The 16408-nt window shown below is 44.2% G+C and overlaps 1 protein-coding gene across 2 annotated transcripts; it reads left to right on the top strand.

The window, feature by feature from the left end:
• The first annotated feature begins 2421 nt into the window (after positions 1 to 2421).
• Positions 2422 to 12021, top strand: LOC135557012 (epithelial splicing regulatory protein 2-like). Of its 2 annotated transcripts, XM_064990344.1 has the most exons (4): positions 2422 to 2623; positions 3855 to 4050; positions 9923 to 10022; positions 10518 to 10656. In XM_064990344.1, the coding sequence occupies exons 1-3, from the start codon at positions 2457 to 2459 to the stop codon at positions 10010 to 10012; spliced, it is 453 nt and encodes a 150-aa protein (XP_064846416.1). In that variant the 5' UTR covers positions 2422 to 2456; the 3' UTR covers positions 10013 to 10022; positions 10518 to 10656. The 2 variants fall into 2 exon arrangements, with proteins under 2 accessions (XP_064846416.1, XP_064846415.1); XM_064990343.1 differs by lacking the exon at positions 9923 to 10022 and having other exon boundaries at positions 10518 to 12021.
• The last annotated feature ends 4387 nt before the right edge of the window (positions 12022 to 16408 follow it).

Below are 16408 nucleotides of genomic sequence, written 5' to 3'. Positions count from 1 at the left end.
ATGTTATGCCTTTTTTTAATGGTTTGTTCAGGGAACATACACTGCTCAAAAAAATAAAGGGAACACTTAAACAAAACAATGTAACTCCAAGTCAATCACACTTCTGTGAAATCAAACGGTCCACTTAGGAAGCAACACTGATTGACAATATATTTCACATGCTGTTGTGCAAATGGAATAGACAACAGGTGGACATTATAGGCAATTAGCAAGACACCCCCAATAAAGGAGTGGTTCTGCAGGTGGTGACCACAGACCACTTCTCAGTTCCTATGCTTCCTGGCTGATGTTTTGGTCACTTTTGAATGCTGGCGGTGCTTTCACTCTAGTGGTAGCATGAGACGGAGTCTACAACCCACACAAGTGGCTCAGGTAGTGCAGCTCATCCAGGATGGAACATCAATACGAGCTGTGGCAAGAAGGTTTGCTGTGTCTGTCAGCGTAGTGTCCAGAGCATGGAGGCGCTACCAGGAGACAGGCCAGTACATCAGGAGATGTGTAGGAGGCCGTAGGAGGGCAACATCCCAGCTGCAGGACCGCTACCTCCACTTTTGTGCAAGGAGGAGCACTGCCAGAGCCCTGCAAAATGACCTCCAGCAGGCCACAAATGTGCACGTGTCTGCTCAAACGGTCAGAAACAGACTCCATGAGGGTGGTATGAGGGCCCGACGTCCACAGGTGGGGGCTGTGCTTACAGCTCAACGCCGTGCAGGACGTTTGGCATTTGCCAGAGAACACCGAGATTGGCAAATTCGACACTGGCGCCCCGTGCTCTTCACAGATGAAAGCAGGTTCACACTGAGCACATGTGACAGTCTGGAGACGCCGTGGAGAACGTTCTGCTGCCTGCAACATCCTCCAGCAGGACCGGTTTGGCGGTGGGTCTGTCATGGTGTGGGGTGGCATTTCTTTGGGGGGCCACACAGCCCTCCATGTGCTCGCCAGAGGTAGCCTGACTGCCATTAGGTACCGAGATGAGATCCTCAGACCCCTTGTGAGACCATATGCTGGTGCGGTTGGCCCTGGGTTCCTCCTAATGCAAGACCATGCTTGACCTCATGTGGCTGGAGTGTGTCAGCAGTTCCTGCAAGAGGAAGGCATTGATGCTATGGACTGGCCCGCCTGTTCCCCAGACCTGAATCCAATTGAGCACATCTGGGAACATCATGTCTCGTTCCATCCGCCAACTCCTGGACAGTCTGTGGTGCAACGTGGCGTTGGTGGATGGAGCGAGACATGATGTCCCAGATGTGCTCAATTGGATTCAGGTCAGGGGAACAGGCGGGCCAGTCCATAGCATCAATGCCTTCCTCTTGCAGGAACTGCTGACACACTCCAGCCACATGAGGTCAAGCATGGTCTTGCATTAGGAGGAACCCAGGGCCAACCGCACCAGCATATGGTCTCACATATGCTTTAGTCCAGGTCTGGGAGGAGATCCCTCAGGAGACCATCCGCCACCTCATCAGGAGCATGCCCAGGCGTTGTAGGGAGGTCATACAGGCACGTGTAGGCCACACACACTACTGAGCCTCATTTTGACTTGTTTTAAGGACATTACATCAAAGTTGGCTCAGCCTGTAGTGTGGTTTTCCACTTTAATTTTGAGTGTGACTCCAAATCCAGACCTCCATGTGTTTGATTTCCATTGATAATTTGTGTAATTTTGTTGTCAGCACATTCAACTATGTAAAGAAAAAAGTATTCAATAAAAATATTTCATTAATTCAGATCTAGGATGTGTTATTTTAGTGTACCCTTTATTTTTTTGAGCAGTGTATTACACAGGCAGGGTTAGCTGTAGTAATTATGCACTCCATATTAGTGGTAACACACCCATTAAAACACTGAAGGGTTTGTTTGCATACACATGGTTAAAGTGGGTGTGTCTATCTATCCCAGTGTACTTTGTTCTATTAGTGCCCTGTTGCTATAGAGATTAGATTCCAGCTTATCATATCACTAGAAGGCAGTGCACACTCTTGGTGTGGCTATTGGCTGTTGTGAATTCTGATGGACACACTTTGAGAGCAGTTGCTCAAATGGCTGTTTGCTGTCAACTTTGTTTCCATTTATTCAACCTCATGTTTGACAACTGTAATCTCACTAGCTTGACCTGGAGTTATGGCAGTCACTCACTCTGGTTGCCAGGTTGGTAGCAGAGTGTACCTGGGAACGCTCATCCCCACAAGGTCACTCGGTGCCTTCAGCCCAACACGGTCACTTGAGTGAACGTAAAAAGGGCTTTATACATAAATTGGATTGATGTTGTATGCCTCTGGGAGCTTTGATGGTTCAGTTTGATGTGCAGGCTTAGGCATGATGGTGTAGTAATATTGAGGTTATGATAAGGATCCAATGTTCCTGTGTGGTTGTATCTGAGATTCTGAACTTCGCTCTCTGTCCTCTCCCCAGGTCTGGCTCCTCCAGCCTATGCTGCATTCCCTTCTCCTGCCATGCTCTCTGAGGCTGCTCTGTACCAGCCCCCCCTACTGGCCACCCCCAGAACACCCCAGCCCCCACACAGCCCCCACCCCACCCCCACCCTGGCCTACTACCCACAGCACCACCCTGCACAGCTCTACATGAACATGAACATGAACTACACTGCGTACTACCCCAGGTTAGTGTGAACGCCACTGCGCGCTACCCCAGGTTAGTGTGAACGCCACTGCGCGCTACCCCAGGTTAGTGTGAACGCCACTGCGCGCTACCCCAGGTTAGTGTGAACGCCACTGCGCGCTACCCCAGGTTAGTGTGAACGCCACTGCGCGCTACCCCAGGTTAGTGTGAACGCCACTGCGCGCTACCCCAGGTTAGTGTGAACGACACTGCGCGCTACCCCAGGTTAGTGTGAACGACACTGCGCGCTACCCCAGGTTAGTGTGAACGACACTGCGCGCTACCCCAGGTTAGTGTGAACGACACTGCGCGCTACCCCAGGTTAGTGAACGACACTGCGCGCTACCCCAGGTTAGTGTGAACGACACTGCGCGCTACCCCAGGTTAGTGTGAACGACACTGCGCGCTACCCCAGGTTAGTGTGAACGACACTGCGCGCTACCCCAGGTTAGTGTGAACGACACTGCGCTCTACCCCAGGTTAGTGTGAACGACACTGCGCGCTACCCCAGGTTAGTGTGAACGACACTGCGCGCTACCCCAGGTTAGTGTGAACGACACTGCGCGCTACCCCAGGTTAGTGTGAACGACACTGCGCGCTACCCCAGGTTAGTGTGAACGACACTGCGCGCTACCCCAGGTTACCCCAGGTTAGTGTGAACGACACTGCGCTCTACCCCAGGTTAGTGTGAACGACACTGCGCTCTACCCCAGGTTAGTGTGAACGACACTGCGCTCTACCCCAGGTTAGTGTGAACGACACTGCGCGCTACCCCAGGTTAGTGTGAACGACACTGCGCGCTACCCCAGGTTAGTGTGAACGACACTGCGCTCTACCCCAGGTTAGTGTGAACGACACTGCGCTCTACCCCAGGTTAGTGTGAACGACACTGCGCGCTACCCCAGGTTAGTGTGAACGACACTGCGCGCTACCCCAGGTTAGTGTGAACGACACTGCGCGCTACCCCAGGTTAGTGTGAACGACACTGCGCGCTACCCCAGGTTAGTGTGAACGACACTGCGCGCTACCCCAGGTTAGTGTACAAACCACACAACCATTTCCCTCTCAGGGTTTTGTCAAATGAACTGTACATCCTCTTTTGTCATGTGTGTTTCATGAATGTATGCAGTTCAAAGTGCCATGTTTGGTATTGATTTTGACACTGGAACATCTTCTGAATATTGTACACTTGCTTCCAAAGAAAATAGATGTGTTTCTCTCTCGCTCTCTAGTCCCCCAGTCTCTCCCTCCACGATGAGCTACTTTGCGTCTCCTCCAGGGTCAGTAGCGTTAGCGGCCCAGCAGCCCCATGCCCAAGGCCACGTTGCCTCTCCCATGATGCCCCAGCACGGCGCTCTAGTTAGGATGCAGGGTCTGCCCTACAACGCCGGGGTCAAAGACATCCTCAGCTTCTTCCAGGGATACCAGGTCAGAACCTCCAATGTGACCCCCACTACTAACCTCTCCTTCTCCCTCCATAGTCCCCCCTCCCTCTACCCCAGTCTCCTTAGTTCCAGTCTCCCCAGCCCCCGTCTCAAGCTCCATTGCAGTTTAATGTGTCTTGGTTGATTTCTTTGCGTATTGTCCCTTTCATATACAAAGATCCCAGAATTTTATCATGCCAGCTTTTTTGTGGGGGTAAAAAAAACATGGCAAATTAAAAGCCACGTAAGACCAAGTCATGATTCCTGCATGTTCACAGATGCTGTAACCAAAATACAGGTATTGGGTCTGTGTGATTGGTTCTCTGCTTTTATTCAGGTAAATTCATGAACACTTCCATTGTTTTAACACCTCCCTAATTTGAAATATAAACAGCCCCCATTGTTTAACAACATCCCTGCCAGATACTCACTGACATGTATAAAATTAGTATACCTGCAAATGAGTTGGAAATAAGGGGCTGTTTGAAAGGGGCTCATATAAACATTGCCTTGTGGTATGTTACCTGTAAAAATACATCTTCTGTCTGGTTTAGGAGCTGTCGGTTAGAGTCCTGCATCTGGTCAGCTCCCTGCAGTTGACCTGCAAAAAAATCAGCTAGCGGGTGCAATGAAAAAGTTATTTCAACCCACGGGTCGGCTCGCGGTTCAGAACAATTATTTTGCTGGTCGGAAGCAATTTAAATCAAGATAATATATTTTTTTACAGACCCTAGAGCTTATTGTTGCGAATTCCATTCTGTGAGCGGTGAGGCAGACATGTAGGCTACCAGCCATGCACGCAGTGGATCAGGGAACTGTCCATTGTGTGGTGCTGAAACTTGTGTTTTATCCCCCCACGTGAATACGTTGCTAAGTGTACTTTCCCTGGCCAGCCTAGCTCACGTGAAAAAGGCTAACGTAGGCCTAACCGGAGAAAGAAAAAGGTTCTGAAATACACCATAGAGGAAACAGGTGCTGCGTGAGTCATTGTGGCCCAGGACAACAACCCGGTAGATGGAGTGGCTATGCAGCCAGCCAAACTTGCAAGCAGGTATTTGTTTAAGGTGGGCCAATTCAGTTTAATATCAGTTAATTCAGGCTTTGGTTCATTTGGACCATACGCAGGCCATATACAGTTTAAACCGGTGCGCTGGTTAAGGTTTGAGTAGGCTATAGCCTATAAATGTATTATTCCAGCCTATATTCCATTCTTGGAATTGTTTTTTTAAAGTTTCAATTCAATTATTTGATTATCTAAACAATATTGAATGTAAAGGTTTTGTCAGCTGTAGGCAATTATATGCAGGTGGATCAGGTTGAGGAGAAAAATCTGATAGATGGGGCTCTGAATTGGTTTTGGGCGGGTGCTGCTCCAGAACTGACCCGTGTAGGACTCTACTGTCGGTACATTGTATGGCTTGTGTTACATCAAATGTTATTGGTCGCGTACACAATTTGCAGATGTTATCACGGGTGCAGTGAAATCTTATGTTTCTAGCTCCAACAGTGCAGTAATATAAAACAATACACACAAATTAAGAAATACCTGGACAAACTGTCCAAACCCTTATTCATTAATAGCATATTTGTATAATTCCCCCACCTCATGACAAAACCAGCTTTAACTACAAGCCTGTAGGCAAACCCATCATTCAGAATTGAACAGTCAGTGTGCTCATATATTAGCAACCAGAATGCTTTACTGCAACACAAACCATGGTTCAGCACTGCAGCATATTCAATAAGGGACGTGTGCACTTGTGCTCTCCCCTTTTCTTGCTTCTCCCTCATTGGCTGACTGAGTAGGCGGAGTGAGTCTACAGAGGAGGTATGAACTGAACTCTCACAGTACTGTGACTGACTGGGTTGGTTGGGCAGGTGTATTATTAGGTGTTCTAGCCTGAGGATACAGGGATGGGACTGACTGGGTTGGTTGGGCAGGTGTATTATTAGGTGTTCTAGCCTGAGGATACAGGGATGGGACTGACTGGGTTGGTTGGGCAGGTGTATTATTAGGTGTTCTAGCCTGAGGATACAGGGATGGGACTGACTGGGTTGGTTGGGCAGGTGTATTATTAGGTGTTCTAGCCTGAGGATACAGGGATGGGACTGACTGGGTTGGTTGGGCAGGTGTATTATTAGGTGTTCTAGCCTGAGGATACAGGAATGGGACTGACTGGGTTGGTTGGGCAGGTGTATTATTAGGTGTTCTAGCCTGAGGATACAGGGATGGGACTGACTGGGTTGGTTGGGCAGGTGTATTATTAGGTGTTCTAGCCTGAGGATACAGGGATGGGACTGAGGTGTTTTTGTTAAAGGTTTGGGTCTCTGTGCTCTTAGAGGTTTGTTTAGAAAAGTTTTTAATGTCGTGTGTGTGTGTGTTTTCCTCGGGGCTAACTCTAAGCTCCCAGCATGTGAGAACACCTGACCAGTTACTGTAGGGCTTTACAGTCCTACATACTGTGTGTTTATGCTAAAGAGAGAGTGTTGCTGAGTTCAGTCCTGACTCTTGGCTAAACCACTGTTGTCCCCTGGTTTCTGCTAACTGGATCAATTAGAAACTTGTTGTGCTGTCTGACTGAGCACTCCGTTTGGGTGAGGAACTGTTCTGAGTGGTGGATTGGTGTCTTACATTACACTTGTAGTGAATGCATGTACAGTTGAAGTCAGAAGTTTACATACACTTAGGTTGGAGTCATTAAATCTTGTTTTCAACCACTCCACACATTTCTTGTTAACAAACTATAGTTTTGGGAAGTTGTTTAGGACATCTACTTTGCATGACACAAGTCATTTTTCCAACCATAGTTTAGACTAATTCACTGTATCTCAATTCCAATGGGTCAGAAGTTTACATACACTAAGTTGACTGTGCCTTTAAACAGCTTGGAAAATTCCATAAAATGTCATGGCTTTAGAAGCTTCTGATAGGCTAAATGACGTCAACTAGAGTTGTACCTGTGGATGTATTTCAAGGCCTACTTTCAAACGCAGTGCCTCTTTGCTTGACATAATGGGAAAATCAAAAGAAATCAGCCAAGACCTCAGAATTTTTTTTGTAGACCACAATTCTGGGTCATCTGTAGGAACAATTTCCAAACGCCTGAAGGTACCACATTCATCTGTACAAACAATAGTACGAAAGTATAAACACCATGGGACCACGCAGCCGTCATACCGCTTAGGAAGGAGACGCGTTCTGTTTCCTAGAGATGAACGTACTTTGGTGCGAAAAGTGCAAATCAATCATAGAACAACAGCAAAGGACCTTGTGAAGATGCTGGAGGAAACAGGTACAAAAGTATCTACAGCCACAGTAAAACAAGTTCTATATTGACATGACCTGAAAGACCAATCAGCAAGGAGGAATCCACTGTTCTAAAACCACCATAAAAAAAGCCAGACTACGGTTTGCAACTGCACATGGGGACAAAGATTGTGTTTTTTGGAGAAATGTCCTCTGGTCTGATGAAACAAAAATAGAACTGTTTGGCCATAATAACCATCGTTATGTTTGGAGGAAAAAGGGGGAAGCTTGCAAGCCAAAGAACACCATCCCAACCGTGAAGCACAGGGGTGGCAGTGTCATGTTGTGGGGGTGCTTTGCTGCAGGAGGGACTGGTGCACTTCACAAAATAGATGGCATCATGAAGTAAAATTATGTGGATATATTGAAGCAACATCTCAAGACATAAGTCAGGAAGTTAAAGCTTGGTTGCAAATGGGTCTTCCAAATGGACAATGACCCCAAGCATACTTTCAAAGTTGTGGCAAAATGGCTTAAGGACAACAAAATCAAGGTATTGGAGTGGCCTTCACAAAGCCCTGACCTCAAGAACATTTGTGGGCAGAACTGTGTGTGTGAGCAAGGAGGCCTACAAACCTGACTGTTACACCAGCTTTGTCAGGAGGGATGGGCCAAAATCCACCCAATGTATTGTGGGAAGCTTGTGGAAGGCTACCCGAAATGTTTGGCCCAAGTTAAACAATTTAAAGACAATGCTACCAAATACCAATTGAGTGCATGTAAAATTCTGACCCACTGGGAATGTGATGAAAGAAATAAAAGCTGAATTAAATTATTCTCTCCTGTTATTCTGACATTTCACATTCTTCAAATAAAGCGGTGATCCTAACTGACCTAAGACTGGAAATTTTTACGAGGATTAAATGTCAGGAATTGTGAAACTGAGTTTAAAAAAAAAAAAAAAAAAGTATTTAGTCAGCCACCAATTGTGCAAGTTCTCCCACTTGAAAAGGTGAGAGAGGACTGTAATTTTCATCATAGGTACACTTCAACTATGACAGACAAAATTAGAAAAAAAATCACATTGTAGGATTTTTAATGAATTTATTTGCAAATTATGGTGGAAAATAAGTATCACCTACAAACAAGCAAGATTTCTGGTTCTCACAGACCTGTAACTTCTTCTTTATGAGGCTCCTCTGTCCTCCACTCATTACCTGTATTAATGGCACCTGTTTGAACTTGCTATCAGTATAAAAGACACCTGTCCACAACCTGTCACACTCCAAACTCTATTATGGCCAAGACCAAAGAGCTGTCAAAGGACACCAGAAACAAATTTGTAGACCTGCACCCGGCTGGGAAGACTGAATCTGCAATAGGTAAGCAGCTTGGTTTGAAGAAATCACCTGTGGGAGCAATTATTAGGACATACTAGACCACTGATAATCTCCCTCAACCCGGGGCTCCGCGCAAGATCTCACCCCGTGGGGTCAAAATGATCACAAGAACAGTGAGCAAAAATCCCAGAACCACATGGGGGGACCTAGTGAATGACCTGCAGAGAGCTGGGACCAAAGTAACAAAGCCCACCATCAGTAACTCACTACCCTGCCAGGGACTCAAATCCTGCAGTGCCAGACGTGTCCCCCTGCTTAAGCCAGTACATGTCCAGGCCCGTCTGAAGTTTGCTAGAGAGCATTTGGATGATCCAGAAGAAGATTGGGAGAATGTCATATGGTCAGATGAAACCAAAATATAACTTTTGTGTTTGGAGGACAAAGAATGCTGAGTTGCATCCAAAGAGCACCATACCTACTGTGAAGCATGGGGGTGGAAACATCATGCTTTGGGGCTGTTTTTCTGCAAAGGGACCAGGACGACTGATCCGTGTAAAGGAAAGAATGAATGGGGCCATGTATCGTGAGATTTTGAGGGAAAACCTCCTTCCATCAGCAAGGGCATTGAAGATGAAACGTGGCTGGGTCTTTCAGCATGACAATGATCCCAAACACACCACCCGGGCAACAAAGGAGTGGCTTCGTAAGAAGCATTTCAAGGTCCTGGAGTGGCGTAGCCAGTCTCCAGATCTCAACCCCATAGAACATCTTTGGAGGGAGTTGAACGTCTGTGTTGCCCAGCAACAGCCCCATGGAGGAATGGGCCAAAATACCAGCAACAGTGTGTGAAAACCTTGTGAAGACTTACAGAAAATGTTTGACCTCTGTCATTGCCAACAAAGGGTATATAACAAAGTATTGAGAAACTTTTGTTATTGACCAAATACTTACTTTCCACCATAATTTGCAAATAAATTCATAAATCCTACAATGTGATTTTCTGGATTTTTTTTCTTCCTTTTTCTCATTTTGTCTGTCATAGTTGAAGTGTAGCTATGATGATAAATTACAGGCCTCATCTTTTTAAGTGGGAGAACTTGCACAATTGGTGGCTGACTAAATACTTTTTTGCCCCACTGTATGTTCCAAAGACAGTTTTTAGGTGGGTTGTTGGGGACTTGTGGTGTATCTACATTTTAAGTGTGATTGTATTTATGTGCTGTGTGTGTGTGTGTATATAATGCTCTACCAAGTCCCCCTGTCTGACTGTGAACCTCATTACACTGTAGTACTCTCCTGAAGACTACAGCAGCATGGTTCAGATGAGTCAGGGACAGACCAGGAGTCTGATCCAGCCCAAAGAGTGGCTCTGTCTGTAGGGAGACTTGGGTAAGTTACCAGCCTACCCTGTACCTCACATGGCCCCCGCCTGCCTGCCTGCCTGCCTGCCTTCCGGTCCACATGCCTAACGTCAAATCAACAGTGTGCTCCAGAGTGACTCTTTCTGTTTCTCCTCTTCTCCTCCTCGCTCTCTCCCTTCCTCTCCTCCTCCTTGCTGTCTCCCTTCAACTCCTCATCCATCTAGCCCTTGACCTGAGTGTGCTAACCTACTCCCACAGACTGCTCAGGGGATTGCTTTTGGACTGTAGCTCTTCTAAAGGGAAGCATGCATTAGAAGGAATTGCATTGACCTGTGGTTTCTCGTCTGACTCATCCAACTCTACTGGGTTGATCAGTGCAGGATCTCCTCTCTCCTTTGCCAGATTGTGGCCCCCTGGTGTTGATGGTGCTAATGACTGAGCGGTGTGGCTTCTATCCCCTGTCTCTTTCTCTTTCTCCACAACTCTCTTCATCTCTCCATCTCCTGTGGTTTGTTGCCTCCAGCTCCAGCCGGACGCCGTCCTCCTGTTGTACAACTTCAGTGGCCAGCGTAGCGGCGAGGCCCTGATCACCTTCCCCAGCGAGGAGTCAGCCAGGCGGGCCGTGGCCGAGCGCGCCAACCACCCCCTGTCTGGTCTCCCCGTCCGTCTGCTGGTGTGCTGTGACTGACCTCAACCAGCTGACCGCTACCATGGAGGGAGGAGTCGAGGACCACAACCACTGATTCCTTTTCTCCCTTGTCACTTCCTCTCCCTCCACTATTTATACAAACACACACGCGCACACACCTCCCCACAATCTGCCGACTCTCCTCCCTCCTAGCCTCCTTCTCAAGCTCCCTCTCGACATTCATACACAGACCGACAGACACCTCTCCCCACAGAACTTGGTTGTACACATATTTATATTTGATGCACATCCTCCTTCCTGTGTGTCTGGCACAAAGTGCCTTGTGTGAATACTTCCATAACATCCACTGACGATGCCAATGAAATGTACCACTCACCTAAAGCATGAAACCACTTCTCCCCTTGTTTTAGCTAAATGACCACTACAGCCCACTATATAAGATGTTCATACCTTCAAACAAAATTCCTATTCCCCTGTCTGGTTTGTCAGTCTGAAAACACTACTGTGTGTATCCTACTGTATGCATGTTAGTTGTAAATTATGTGCCTTCCAATGCTGGGCTGTACAGTGTAATAATAGATAAGAGCCATATAGACTGACTGAAACTACTACTGTACTGGATAGAAGGGAAATCAGATGCTCATTCCACTACTCCCTTTTCTAAAACTAGAAAAGACAAGGCCACTATGTACAGTAGTGAGAGTCACGGTAGCATGCTGGATGCTGAGCTTAATGACAGCTACTTGTGTAACAGTGTTTGTTTCTGCTGTGAAAGCATTTGTAAGGCATGCCATTATATTTAGAATAGTATGTCCAAGTACTCTTTGTCTTTGTTACAATCAGAGTAGGCTAAGGCTCAAGTAGCTGAAGTCTCATTTAGTTCTGTAGTATACGAGCATGACAAATATTGATTCTTTGTTTAATCCATAAAACTCTTCCTAAAATTTAGATTTATTTAAATGTGAAAAGAGTTGGCTGTTGGTCTGCAGGATCTTCAGGCAATATCATTTAAAGGGAGTAGATCTCTGTGCCATCTGTTTTCTTCCAGACTATATTTGATTGGAAAGCATACTGCAGAAGGACACTTTTCTTTCTCCCTTGTTATTGGACTGTCAAAATGTGTAAAAAGAAATATATAAAAAAACACTGAGTAGTTCCTGTGACTGGGCTGCTGAGAACATTAGTATCTGGTTTCTCATCTTTGCTATGCCTATATTACCCAGAGTGCAATAGCAGCCCCCTCTGTGGCTTGGCTGACCTCTGGTGGCTGATGGAAAACATTTTTTGTTTCTTTTAAGCAAATTTGACACTTGATTTGTATGAATTTAACTACTGTATGTGTGTATATAACTGTTTGAATAAATACAACTTTATTGCCCCAGTGTTTTAAATTGCCTTAATTTGTTCTGAACTGTCAAATAAATTCTATCGAAGAACTCCAACATTTTAGACGAGGCCAATATACAGTAGTCTGTGACATGGTGGATGGTGTGCTTATTGACAACTAGTAACTATTTTTGCTGTGTAAAGCATTTTTGAATGTATGGCATAATGCACCAATGAAATGTATTTTTACGCTGGATTGAATTGGACAACTTGTGGTGCAAAAGATGTCTCGACTTGTTAATGGTACATACACGTTCATAAAGGTATTCTAGTAATCCCTATTAGTAGGCTGATCTAGTCAATTCCACATGTAGGTCTGGATGACTCCAGTGAAATGAGGTTCTGCATAAAGTGATTTGTCTATCCGTGATACGGTGATCTCTTCAGGATTATCACCATCATTCCTCCCACACTACCAATTTATTAACACTGAACAAAAATGTAAACATGTATCATGAGCTGAAATGAAAGATCAGACATTTTCCATATGCACAAAAAGCTTATTTCTCAAATTTTGTGCACTTAGTTTTTCACATGTCACAGATCAAGAAGCTGATTTAAAGAGCATGATCATTACACAGGTGCACCTTGTACTGGGGACAAAAGGCGACTAAAATGTCCGACACAATGGCATTGATGTCAAGTTATGAGGGAGTGTGCAATTGACACGCTGACTGCAGGAACGTTAATTTCTCTACCATAATCCACCAACGTCATTTAGAGATTTTGGTAGTATGTCCAATCGGCCTCACAACCGCAGATCATGTGTAAACAAGCCAGCCCAGGACCTCCACCCCCAGGTTCTTCACCTACGGAACCATCTTAGACCGGACAGCTGATAAACTGGATTTGCACAACTGAATAATTTCTGCATAAACCCTTCTGCATGCTCGTCGTCCTCACCAGGGTCTTGACCTGACTGCAGTTTGGCGTAACCAACTTTAGTGGGCAAATGCTCACCAGAGGGCCACTGGCATGCTGGAGAAGTGTGCTCTTCACAGACGAATCCCGGTTTCAATTGTACCGGACAGATGGTATGTGGTATGCTGATGTCAATGTTGTGAACAGTGTCCCATGGGTGGTAGTGGGGTTATGGTATGGGCATAAGCTACGGACAACGAACACCATTGCATTTTATTGATGGTAATTTGAATGCAGAGATACCTTGATGAGATCCTGAGGCTCATTGTCGTGCCGTTCATCCACCCCATTACCTCATGTTTCAGCATGATAATGCACGGACCCATGTCGCAAGGATCTGTACACAATTCCTGGAAGCTGAAAATGTCCCAGTAAAATGACATATCTGTATTCCCAGTGAATTGACGTGTTTGCTTATATGAACTGTAACTCGGAACAATTTCTAAGATTTTACTATGTTGCGTTTATATATTTGTTCAGTATAGAAAGAGAAAAACACAAAGCCAAAGTTTGACGTTTGTATTTTTATTGATACACTACTGTAAGAGCCTAAATGCAAGGTATTCCCTTTGAATACATTCAAAAAGCACTGCAGTCTTAAATTACAAAATGGTTTTAAAATACAAAATGTACATGACATGACAATACAAGGTTTCTGTAAACATCAGCTAAAACCTGTATTTCCCTTTTCTTTTACAAAACATATATTTATAGATATATGCACCCAACTGTTAGGAATGACATCCATTTCAAAGTATCAAAAATAGAGTTCTAATGTCAGTCTGTGTTGCTTTTGACCAGTATGTAAAATGGGAACATATTGTTTATCTTTGGTTTTACAGAAGAGGATGGCAGAGAGCGAACGGTTACTGAATTTAATGCTGCTCTTGTTTCTGGACTCATAAGCCTCATTCACACTATAGAGCCAAGCTGTGCCAAGCCGAGCTGTACTGGGCTGCCCTGTTTACGCATCTACATAGTGCTGGAAAGGACCATGTGAAAGTGAAACATCCAAGCCAGCACAGTACGGTTCAGATCAGCTCTATACTGTGAATCAGGTAACAGTCTCATAAGCAGCACCAGAGCCAGCCCTTCCTCTTGTAACTCACGTCCTGCTGTCCAAAATGTATATTCTCAAGTAAATTATTAACTCAAAAGAGCATACAGACAACAAACCAGTAATTCATATTCAACACATGAGTTAAGGCCTTCCTATAGTTTAAATAAACAAATAGTGACATTCTCTCCTCACTATTTGAAAAGGTTTTACACATGAAACAAAAGCCACTAGAGATTATTACAAACAAACCAGTTATTTTGTACTCGATGCCAAATATCACGTTGTCATGATGCTTTCGTCATGGTTTGCATAGTAGAGTAATGCATCTGTGTGCTTGTATTGTACAGAACTGAAATTCATTATAAAAAAAAACACTTATCTACAATTTATTGGGTACAAACGCACACATCCACACTTAATATAATCTACTAAGACGCTTGTACTGTGTCCTTTACAAGGCAGATTCACTGACTGGCCCTCTGGTATGCAGGACTAATAAGTATTGTGCTGATACTCTAGAAGGCTGCATTTATACAGGCAGCCCAATTCTGATATTTGTTCCACTAATTGGATCTTTGACCAATCACAGAACGTTTTCAGAGCTGATCTGATTAGTGAGAAAAAGATCAGAATTTAACTACCTGTGTAAACAGAGTCTTGAAGTAACAGAACCAAGCATCTCTGCTGCATCTACAACTATAGGCATCAAGGTTATTTTTTAATAAAAAAAAAAATGTTTTTAAAGGCATCAGGCAGGTTTTTTGTGTATAGCAGAATTATTTTCTATTTCTGATTGGACATGATTGACAGTTGTCATTAGCAACATCCTCTCAGAGAAAAAATATACGCAAGAATATACATATATCATTGTCCAATCACAGAGAACATGTTAAGGCAATAGGAGTTGTTCCTACCCAGACCAATCAACATGTTATATTACAGCATGACTACGTAATGTATGGCATACATACATACATACATACATCTATCCAGCATTCAGAATCACATTCTGTAAACATCCTTATGATGATGTTGGACTGGAATATGTTGCTTTTTAACACTCAGTTTTGTAATTTTCTTTGGACTTTTTGTTGTAATTCTCAGGCAAACTGAAAATAGTTTTATTATTGCTATCAATATTCCATACATTCGCAGTCTGTATGTCTCCCCAAGGAGGAAGATTGACAAATACATATTTTGTTAAGGTACCATCCTGAAGACAAAATGATCATTTGTCGTGATTGTCGTGATGTGCAACACACAGGGGGCCTGGAAGAACCAACAACATACAAAAATGAAAGTCGTAAAAAAATAAAAAACTTAACCTTGTTCATCAGGGGTGGTGGAGGGGGGGGCTATACATAAATACAGTATATATAAATGACTATATATAAAAGACTTATCAACAGTTTAAATCTGCAGTTTTCAATGTGTTATATTATTTCCAATAGTATGTGGATTGAAGCTGCTTTACCCTCAGAAGGTATGGTTGTTACAAAGTGGAAGGCAGAGTCTCTGGGCCCAGTTTTTCACAAGTTATCTGATTGGATTTCTGCAATCGGATAAAATTACATGTTAGAATTGGGTTTTTCAAAAGTAAACAAACCTATTCTGATCCTACAGATTTAGCAATCCAATCTGACCATTAAAACAGGATTAAATGTAGTTTTTGCATTTTTTTTTTACTCAAAAAAGGTAGTGATGATAGTTTTGATGCCTAAAATCTGGATTATCTTGATCCCACTGGAAGGGTGTATTCAGGGTGGATTTAGAAAGGTGTCATATTCATGTAGTTTACTCATCTCCGTTTCCCTATGATAGTGTGGTAGTACCATAACCTGTCCACTAGATGGAAAGGTGTAGGCCTGTTGAAAGCACTGACAATCTGGATTCTGTGATCTTCATGTTGTGGATCAGAATGATCCTATCTGATTATTTTCTGAAAAACTGTCCCAAAAACAGCCAGCTCAATCTGATCCTGATTGCAAAAAAGGATTACAGAATCCGGATCATTCTTATCCAGAAAAACTGGGCCCAGGGCATCAAGACAGTTTGTGTGCATCCACAATTACACCCAATTCCCTGTATAGTGCACTACTTTTGACCAGTATGCTGGCCAAAAGTAATGCACTATACAGGGAATAGGGTGCCATTTCAGACACTCTTTAGTTATTGCATGACAGAGCTCAGAGGAACACAGGTCCGTCTTGCTCTGTGGATAATTCAAACACCACCTTTAATTAAACTCCAACGAGTCTACTTACAGTTACAAATATATATATATATTTACTTGTCTTAACGGGCTACCTCGGTCTGGAGAAAACCAGTGTTCATCTATCCATCGCATAAAACATATTCATCGAAAGTCAAGCGTCTCCATATCACAAACTCAGAAATC

Source organism: Oncorhynchus masou, chromosome 2 (genome assembly GCF_036934945.1).
Source record: "Oncorhynchus masou masou isolate Uvic2021 chromosome 2, UVic_Omas_1.1, whole genome shotgun sequence".
NCBI classification, from domain to species: domain Eukaryota; kingdom Metazoa; phylum Chordata; class Actinopteri; order Salmoniformes; family Salmonidae; genus Oncorhynchus; species Oncorhynchus masou.
The sequence above is the reverse complement of the archived record's forward strand: the minus strand, read 5'-3'. Positions and strand labels throughout refer to the sequence as shown.

What these genes read in the sequence shown, in the direction of transcription:
- LOC135557012 (XM_064990343.1), top strand. Translation starts at nt 2,457, where the DNA reads ATGCTCTCTGAGGCTGCTCTGTACCAGCCCCCCCTACTGGCCACCCCC. An exon ending in TACACTGCGTACTACCCCAG is followed by an intron (nt 2,624 to 3,854) that starts GTTAGTGTGAAC and finishes CTCGCTCTCTAG; the next exon opens with TCCCCCAGTCTCTCCCTCCA. An exon ending in GCTTCTTCCAGGGATACCAG is followed by an intron (nt 4,051 to 10,517) that starts GTCAGAACCTCC and finishes TGTTGCCTCCAG; the next exon opens with CTCCAGCCGGACGCCGTCCT.